At 41.7% G+C, this 10247-nt stretch overlaps 1 protein-coding gene across 1 annotated transcript; it reads right to left on the bottom strand.

Annotated features, from left to right (window-relative positions):
- Positions 1-1849: 1849 nt before the first annotated feature.
- LOC138594396 (zona pellucida-like domain-containing protein 1) lies at positions 1850-10247 on the bottom strand. Its single transcript, XM_069665472.1, has 10 exons — positions 10154-10247; positions 9194-9420; positions 8933-9117; positions 5946-6018; positions 5140-5237; positions 4944-5024; positions 4229-4400; positions 3726-3843; positions 3590-3610; positions 1850-2001 (listed from the first exon to the last, which is right to left on the bottom strand). Exons 1-10 carry the CDS (start codon positions 10245-10247, stop codon positions 1850-1852), a joined length of 1221 nt encoding a protein of 406 aa, XP_069521573.1.

Here is a 10247-nt window from a genome sequence, read left to right as displayed (position 1 = left end):
CGAAGTGTCCTAGGGCAAGACACTGAACCCCAAATCGCTCCTAAGAATGTAGTTAGTTCCTGATTGGAGATTTGCTTTAGTAGCCTCTGCCATGTGAGTGTGAAGGGGTGAATGTGACATGTAGTGTAAAAGCACTTTGAGTGGTTGGAAGACTAGAAAAGAGAAAAAAGTATCCATTTATCAGAAATCACGTTTTCATTGTAAAAAAAACAAAACATTTTAAAGCAAAGTGTGAAATTCTGTGAGGATTCAAATTGTGAAAACAAGACCTCAGGAATGTGACATCCATTCATTATCTCACGTGTATCCAGGGCCAGGTCACGGTGGCAGCTGACTGACGGTGACCCAGGCGTCCCTCTCCCTAGCAACATGTTCCCAGTTCCTCCTGGGGGACTCCGGGGCGTTCCCAGGCCAGACTGGTTATATAATCCCTCCAGCAAGCTCTGGGTCTGCCCCAGGGTCTCCTCCCAGTTGGACGTGCCCAGAAAACTTCCACAGGGAGACGCCCTTACTAATCAGATGTCTGAACCACCTCAACTGGCTCCTTTTGATGTGGAGGAGTAGCAGCTCTACTCTGAGCTCCCTCCGGATGTCTGAGCTCCTTACCCTATCTCTAAGGCTGAGCCCACCCTCCAAAGGAAACTCATTTTGGCTGCTTGTATCAGCGATTTCATTCTTTCGGTCACTACCCAAAGCTCATGACCATAGGGTAGGGTTGGAACGTAGATAGACTGGTAGATCAGAAGTTTTGCCTTTAGGCTCAGCTCCTTCTTCACTACGACAGGCCGGTACAACACCTGCATTACTGCTGATGCTGCATCGGTCCACCTGTCAATCTCACGATCCATTTTGCCTTCACTCGTGAACAAGACCCCGAGATACTTAAACTCCTTCACTTGAAGCAGAGATTCACTCCCCACCCAGAGGAGGCAATAAATTGTTTTCTGGCAGAGAACCATGGCCTCAGACGAGTCATCCCAATCACTTCAACCGTGTGATGAAGCCAACAGAAATGTGTGTGGAATGTGACAATGTTTGCTTTTATTTTTTTTACCCTGAAATTGAACAGAAATAAAGCCTGCATATACTTTGTCAAACACCTTTATTAGAAAAACTTCACCTTGAAGAGATATAAAAACATTTCATAAAAAAAAAAAACTGACGATGAACCCAGCACCCTAAAGCATGGATAGTTGTGAGTGCATGTAAAGGTGGGTGGTTTCAGTGGGACTCATCGATAGGAGAGAACTAACATGTAAGTAAACCTGAGACTCTTTCAGAAGTCCTGTTTACTTTGGTTCTCAGTTCATGCTCACTTAAAACAATAACAATGAGTTGAGAACATTTCTGGTTTTTTTCTTCTCATGGAAATGTAATAACTATAGAACTTAGGTGTACTTAGATGCATATTCCACTTTTTCCTGTCAGTCAGGCCCATTTTTCAAAGTAACATATTTTATCTGGTAGTATATTTCACACCTGCAACATAAAAGCTGTTTATGCCAGTCAGCATGGTGTTGGTGGTGGTTACAAGATGGTGTAGTCATGTTGATTGATGCATGATAGCCACTCAGGTGGACCTACTTACTCTATATTTGACATGAGCTGCCTTTCTAAAGACTTCCATGTTAAAAGAATGTGATATGCTTGCAACTGAATTAAATTACTTCAATTTATGCTGAATGACACATACATATGTGTCCATGGACACAGTTATAGATATTGTATTTTCATGACTATTTCACGAACTGCCATGAAACCCAGTTGTTTTACAGGAACTTGTTATTTTAAACCATCCTATGTGAGTTTCTGAACATTACATAACCATTTCAATCTTCCTGAGCCTGTGTCACTCCTGCAGGATCGTCTTGTTGAAACTGATTTTGGAGTTGTACATGTGGTAAACGATGAAAGCCACCAGAGTGAGGCAGACAGCTCCAACAATGCCTGCTACAACTGAAACAGCCAACACGGTGCTGTCCACAGAAGTCTGCTGAGATCCTGGGAAGGAAAAAGACGTCAAGATTTAGACCATTATGTAGAGCAATTTATATGAGCATAATGGAGACTGTTATATATATATATATATATATATATATATATATATATATTAATGTGCAATATTTATGTGTTCAACCATCAAGCCAAGTGGTTTCCCTGATAATCATTGAGTGCACACGTCTTACAGTTAGAGATCCTTTTTCTTTCATCTTTGGCAGCCCAATAAGTTCTAGCCGGCAAAGGCCCTGGAATATCTGTATGTTCTCTAACCTTGCCCCTCTTGTTAATACTTTTTTACAAACAGTTAAAGACATGTTCCAGTAGGTTTCTTCAGCTGGCAGCTGTGAACCGAGCTGAAATGACGTAATCCTTGGGGGCAAATTTACTTTATTGAAGTACGTTCACTGAAAGTGCTTGTTTTTGCCACTGACAGAACAGAGAGGATACCTACAGAGACAAACGTTTCTTACCAGACACAGCTGTGACAATGCACTCTTCAAAGCAACCAGACTCATTTTGCCTTCCAGTACACATAAGCTGCTGGTCTACTGCTGCCTTGATTGGAGAGCTCATTTTTATTATTGAACGTTACCCAAATATTGTTTTAATTCTGAATTAACGCAATTAAAATCACTAAAGCCACACAAACTAACCGATCAAGGCAGCAGTAGGCCAACAACAACAACCTGTAAGTTAAAATTACTGTTTTTTTCAATGGAGTTTGGCAGTGTTGTGACCAAGTCATCTCTTCTTAAGTCCCAAGTATGTCTCAAGTAATTTGGTCCAAGTCTCAAGCAAGTCTCAAGTCATTTCTTCTTGGGCAAGTCAAGTCCGGAGTCAAGTCATTTTTTTTTCACCCAAGATCCAGCACTCTTACCTGTAGTGTCCAGTCTTTATAAAGAGAAAAGACAAGGTGTTAGTAGCTCCTCTAATAATGATATTATTGGCCAATTTATATAACCTGTTCAAAAAGTATGACAATGAATTGTATCTGTATTATCTTGGCACCGACGCAGCCGCGAATGGTGGTCTGGTCTGAGACCGTATTGAGTAGTAATGAGTATGACTGATGAGGCTTCTCTTTAGGGAAAAAACATCAGGTAGTGAGGGTCTTAGATGTTGCGTGGCCATAGCGAGGAGTTTGACTGACAGCCAGTCATCCAATCATGACATTCACAAACCGGGGAGCTTTATGAGTCATCCAATCATGATCCCCACAAACTTGACAACATTGAATTTTATCATATTATATTTAACAGCTAACATTCAAACTTATGAACACACACAAGTCATCCAAGTCACCATGCCTCAAGTCAAGTCAAGTGTCAAGTCATTAACTTGCAAGTCCAAGTCGAGCCTCAAGTTATTTCTTTTTTGTCAAGTCACATGTCATCGAAAAAGTGACTCGAGTCAACTCGACTCCAAGTCTCAAGTCCACATCTCTGGAGTTTGGTGACCATGTAATGAAGAGAGCAATGTAATGAAAAAAAGGTTCTTAGTTCAAAAATCCTTCCCATAATATTATCAGGGTAACCAAATGTTCTGTTTAGTTTGATGTGATGCAGGATCACAGGGACAGTGTGCTTACCTCCAGGGGCCATCAGATACCCTGTGAGAGAGCAAGAGAGACAGGTAGGATTCAGCAAACGTATTACTGTTTCTTCATTACTGGAGTATCTCTGAATGCTGAGGCTTAAACCTATGAAGACAATTCATGTTCTCACCGCGGCCCAGGCGGGTCGTGATGGGGCCTGAGCTGATGGTGGCCATGTCGCTCACAGTGGTGCCCTGGTTGTTGTTGGCATTGCGGCGCCTCCTAGAGTTGGTGCCTGTTGTGCAGTTCTGCAGGTAATCATCATGTTAGTCACACATTTTTAGAGAAAAATAAAGCAACCCCTAAGCTGTTGCAGTATAATAGATTATTTGAGAAGAACACTCCTGATTGCCATTATGAATCTCCAGGAAAATACACCAACTGCTTTATATTTTAGCTTTTTATCTAGACGTATCAGTGCACTTAAGTATCCCATGCAAAGATCTCCTAACCTCAAAATTAAAATCAAACTTTCTTAAATCAATCGTTGAGTGCCACTGGATGTTTTTCTCAATATTTCACACTAAGATGTTGCAGAAAGCAGAAGTGAAAAAATAACTTTTTCAATATCAAGGTTCTTGTCTGGTTAAAGTTTTGCATTTGTGATGTGCTGAACTGCAGGCAGAATCTGACCTGACGGAGGCTGGGGCAGAAGGAGTTCACACACAGCCTGGTGGCACAGTGGACGTAGTAGGTCGAGAGGGTTGCATCCGAGCTTTGTACAAAGCGGAAAGCCTCGAAAGAGAAGCGGGCTTCTTGCTGCTCTCCATTGATTCCCATCACAGTCTGGCCATCCCGGCTACACCTAAAAGAGGAAACTTCAGGTTTACTATTTCTACATAAAGTCAAGTGACAAATTAAAGGAAAAACCTGAATGCATGACCCCTCTAAATTTTCTTTTCCCATAAACAGTATACCCTACCCCAGCCCACTGTGCTGTGATTAGCAGGTACTGGTTGCCTACAGAACATGGAACATGGAAGCTTTTTCACCCAGGATTAAGCAGACGATGTCTAAACCTTACAAAGTAGTGTTAGTGCCTACATGTAACTCCTCTGCAACTGTTTTCCAACATTACCCTCGTACTTGGTACATGATGTGAGTTTGGACCAATGTATTAGACAGGACTCCATTACCATCATTGAACACACAATTCATTTGTAGAAGAACTGTGTTCATCCCTCAACTGGAGTTGACACACTGAAGCTGTTCTTCCAACACACAGTTGCCAAACACCTTGCATGCTAACACATTTTATTTTATTTATTCACATTTTATGTATGTGTGGGCATGTGTGTGTGTGTGTGTGTGTGTGTGTGTGTGTGTGTGTGTGTGTGTATGTTCTCACCCAACAAAGAGATCGTAAAATGTGGTGTTGACGGGGAAAGGCGAGGCGGAGGCGAAACATCGGTCCAGCAGCACGTTAAATCTGTGAGGAACAGTTTTGGTATCAGCACAGACGAATAGAGCTGGTGGCTCTGTAACGTTTAAAACGTATTTAAAAAAAACTTCTGTTGCTCAAACCTGTGTGAGGTGTGTAGTACCTGTTTGTAAGGTTGGATGCCTTCACTGCTACAAAGATCCTGGTCTTCAGCTCCAGGCCTCCTGGAGGGATCCGCAGCATGGAGGAGTAGCTGTCGTCCTTGAGGCCCAAGAAGAGGCGACAGGAAAGGATGTGATTTAGTTTGAACGTGTTGGTCACTTTGACAGAGGGTTTTGTATATTTAGCATTGCCATTGTTAGCCTGTTAAATAAGAGACAGAAGAGATCAAAGATCTATCGCCGAATGAGGTAACACAATGGTGATTGTGCCTATGGCCCACTAATATAAGCCTTCTTAGACTGGGTGTCTGTTACGACTTTCGCTGAAAAAAATCACAAGCCGCGAAGTTAGTGAAGCGTTTTCCATCACCCAACAGTGGTTGGTCTGCAAGGGAAGACAGAGCTAAGCGGCTGCTTTTTCCGGTCTCTGCAAGTGTTGCAAGTAAACAGTAATCTACTATGGCTGAACAAACAAAGAAAAGATGGATGACAACAGATACAACTTTAAAAATAAGTGAAAATCCAAAGAAAAAGAAACAAATTCGACGCTCAGAACGAATCTGAGATCTTCGAGATTATAACTTTAAAGAAATTATGACATATAACAGAAATATGTACTAGCTGTATTTGTATGATCATTTTGTGGCCTGAAATTAGACGCAAATCTCTGCATCAGGGTGAGTTCGAAACTCAACTGTAACTTTAAGTAATGTTTTACCTAGATGTGATTTTCTGTTTGTTTCAATATGTTTTTTTGTTTTTTTTCAGATTTCAAAGCAGCTTCCTGCTGGCTCCTCATTGTTCTTACCGAGTATAGTCGCATGCTCAGTGTGCTGATGAAACTCCCGTTGATGTCCTTGACTGCCAGGTTAACCCCTGACCTGTTGAACAAAATAAAGTTCTGTCAGCAGCTGGAAACCGTTGTGGGAAAAACCCAAGTCTTCAACAACCAGGTCATCTTCCATCTGATACATGAGGTAACGAGACATCAAGGTGAGATTCAAGCCCGGCTTCACCTCCACACAAGAGTAACACACACCTCTGAGGACGCACTCTGCTCCGTGAGGCGTAACTAAAGATGGTAATGGATACTTTCTCTTTTAAACTTTTGTGACAAAGTGTGACATTCAAAGTTAGGACTGACAAATAGTGACAAACATCACAGGTATGCTGCTGAACTGTGGTCTTGCTTTGTCAAAGATGAATAATGGTTTAGTCATGTGGTTGTTGATTATTTGTTTTCTTCTGTTTTAAAGGGGATTTCTGGGGGTTTTATTGGGTTGTATTTTTACATTCTTGGGGTCTAAATCTCTAAACGCTTAAAAAGGTACTGAATACCATCATTTCTGCTAAAAACTGGCTGACCGGTCTGTAAGCAGTGGGTTATTGACTATGCTTCTACATTTAATCACCACTAGCCTCCGCTTCAAAACAATGTGATCACAATGATAGCAACCTGTCTGTTATTATCAGTCCTGCCCCCACATGCTCTAAGTTAGTTAGTTTTTTACATCATTGTGTTGCATTGTGTGATGCAAACTAACCATTTAAAAAAACAAAATCAAACCAACAACAAACTATTTGGCCCCAAGTCGTGTAAAAACAGGGCCCAGGTTCAAAAATATTCAAATTTCCCTGTAAAATTGAGTCAGCAATCTTCACCTTGTCATGAAGTTTCCCAAAGAGGAAATGTGGAATATGGATCTAACACAAACATGGCCATAAAACTGGAATAACTATACATATCTGAGAGCTCCATAAAGGCTCCAAGAAGCAAAGTACATCGTTGATGTCTTACATTATATTCTGTCCCACCCAGCTCTTCACCTCAACCCATCAGTCACCCTTGGTTAAAACTGGACTACAGTGGTCACCTCGTAACTCATCCTTTGTGTATTTCACAGTTTGAAGAGGTGAGAGATAAAACATACTCAGCATGGTTAACCTGGGTGTCCAGAGGGAGGAAGCTGAAACTCTCCACACAGAGGATTGAGGAATCTAAAATGACTGGAGCCTTTGAAATAGAGACTGATCAGGCAGTTTTAACACCTCTGATCTTACTGACCCACTTTAATATGTGATGCAGCCTGTCGTCACCTGTTTAAAATTGCCAAACCAAGTGAACAGAAAGTGTCATATGGCTTGTAAGCTACTGGATGCTTAATTTCCCTTGGGATCAATAAACCATCCATCCATCCAGCCAGCCAGCCAGCTCTTCTCGCTCTTATTCCAAACTGGAAACGCAAAACTCACCACCTCCTGTACGATGTATATATACACTACCAGTCAAAAGTTTTTCTCATACAAGTGAATGGGAAAGTGTGTCCAAACTTTTGACTGGTAGTGTAGATATATAAAACAATATGGAACATTATGTGAAACATTGGAGGATAGTTACAAATATCTTCTGATTCGCTCCAGTAAATTGCTCCAGCCCACAGCTGCAGGAAGGGATGTAATGACTGCAAATACTTTGGAAGAAAATGGGCCTGCTCAAAGTGCTTTCATTAACAGTGCTTGTTTTCTCCACTTACAGGCTCAGATTGTTATTCTAGAGGTGCTTTTCAACCAAATGTAACAGGAACTTTTCCTGCTATGAAAACGCAGTTCCTCAAAAGCTTCCCAGTTCCTGGGGAAAGTTCCTACTTTCTTAAAGTTTTAGGCTTAAAAGTAAAGGAGATCATGCTTTTGCCGTCAGGACCCCTCAACTTTGGAGCGACCTGCCGGAGGAGATGAGGCTTGCAGAATCAATGACATCTTTTAAATCACCTCTTCAAACTCACTTTTATAGACTTGCTTTTATGTGATGGCATGTGTGATGGGATGTTTGTGTTTATTTGTTTTGTTTTATTTCTTCATATTTAATTTATTTTCCTTTACTGATTTTAATTCCTTTTACCTTTAATGCTGATTCCTCTCTGCCATGTTTTAACATGTTTACATCTTTTGTCCTATTGCTTTACCTTCAGATGGACTAACTTTGTATTATCTTGCTGTATCAGCCATGTCGTTTGGGTTCTTTTGTTACCTACTGTGTTCATGGTTGCATGTTTGTCAAAGCACTTTGTAAACTGTTGTTTTTAAAGGTGCTATATAAATAAAAAATATTATTATTATTGTTATTATTAAATGTCTGACTACATTACAGAAAGGATCCCTACAGAGATACACATTGTTTAAGGTAGTATCCTATTTTTAAAACCAGAAACAGCTGTGACACAGCTGGAGCAGACTCCATTCACAAAAACAGTACTTTTACCTTGTAGAACACAGGAGATGCTCATCTGCCTTCATCAGTTAGTGTTAGTTAGTGTGTTATTTTGTGACTTTGGTGTTTTAAAGGTTTACCTCAGATCCAACACAACACATTAACATAAACAAACTGATCGTGGCTGCTCTTGTTCTGCAAGGTAAAATTACTACTTTTGTCTATGGGGTCTTTGAGGCTTTGAGGCGAGTGATGAGGAGAGCGATGAGGAGAGTGATGAGGAGAGCGATGTAGCTAACTAATATTACTTTACAGCCCATTTCTCAGCGGCTGGCTGGAGTAATTCCTGAATTTTTTTGTACCTGTTAATCATGTATACGCAAAATGCGTATAAATAACATCAAGATTTAAAATATCTGAATTCCCCTTTAATAAAGATGAAAAAAATCTGATTTCACCAACAACCACAGCACTAAACAATAGCCCAATTATTTTTTGATTGGCAAACGAGAACACAGTTTTGGAGCACACAAAGCAAAGACAAACAGAAAATAATTCCGAACTTTTGAACTGTAAATGCCTCTTACACGCTCATCTGAGTGTTGTTGACCACGTATTGCAGTGGGTAGCGGCAGGAGAACTGGTACATCACCTCCTGGTGGTAGGTGATGGCTCCTGTGCTGGGGTCCTCCGAACAGACCATGCCTGAGATATTGATGTACTGCACGTTGGAGAAGTCTGCAAACAGTCCGGTTCCAACCTCCTGAGTGACCTTTGAAGAAAGAGTTTTAGGAGTAAGACTCTGTGTGAATGAATCTGCTTAGTGTTTACAGGTTTAGAAAACATACTGTCAGCTTGCTGGAGCAGCCAGTGATCCCCTCTTCTGTGATTGAGAAGTTAAATTTGACTACAGGCGGGTCGGCGGTCCAGTCAGGAGTCCCTTTACACTGGTGATTGGAGTGCTCTGAGTTGAGGGCCAGCAGCGACTCGTTGTATCCATTGAAGTAGACGGGACACAGGAGGATCTGCAGGTCTACTGTCTGAGAGCCACAGAGGACCTCGATGTCTGAGTTAGCTGAACGATAAGAACAGAATCAGTTTTAGTATTTTGGAATGAGATTACTGATGTCCTTCCATTACCCATCCATTATCTATACTGCTTATCCTGTTCAGGGTTGCGGGGTGGCTTACACCTGGACTGATCGCCAGCCAATCACAGGGCTGACGATATGGATCAGCATCTTCACAGAACATTTGACACATTACATAGACCACACCATCCATCCATCCACCATAGACTGACAACCTTTCACATTCACATTCACACCTACAGGCAGTGTAGAGTCACCAATGAACCTAACGAGCATGTCTTTGGACTGTGGAAGCTGGAGTACCTGGAGGGAACCCAGGCATGCACGGGGAGAACAAGCAAACTCCACACAGGGAGGCCCAGTACATCTGAACCGAGGTTTGAACTGGGAACCTTCTAGCTGTGAGGCGACAGTGCTAACCACTGCAGCACCGTGCAGCCCTACTCTGTCCTGAGCAGTTTTATTTGCTTGAGGAGTTTTTCACAGCCTGTGAACACAATTGTATGTTTCCCAAGAAAATAAGAGACAAATTGGAAATGCCTTGAGACTTATAGCCAGGAGTCTCAGACCATTTGATGGCCACAGACACATATGATTATGTGAACCAAGTTAACTCTCTTTCATCAGTGGCTGTTTGGGGAACTCTTCATGTTGTGTTGCAACTAACGGGGGAGGGAGTCGGTGAAAAGGAAGGGAGAGCGAGCATTGTACTCTGACCTGGACTTCTGAATGTAGAGTGTCCGATGCAGGCATTTTGAGCCTGGGCGAGAAGGAGAGTGGCAAGTTGATACGTAAGAAGCAGCAGCCACAT

The sequence above is a fragment of the Semicossyphus pulcher genome, unplaced genomic scaffold (genome assembly GCF_022749685.1).
Source record: "Semicossyphus pulcher isolate SPU_LCO1_2020_fin unplaced genomic scaffold, fSemPul1.0.p SCAF_10, whole genome shotgun sequence".
Taxonomy (NCBI): Eukaryota; Metazoa; Chordata; class Actinopteri; order Labriformes; family Labridae; genus Semicossyphus; species Semicossyphus pulcher.
This window is presented reverse-complemented; position numbering and strand designations above follow the sequence as displayed.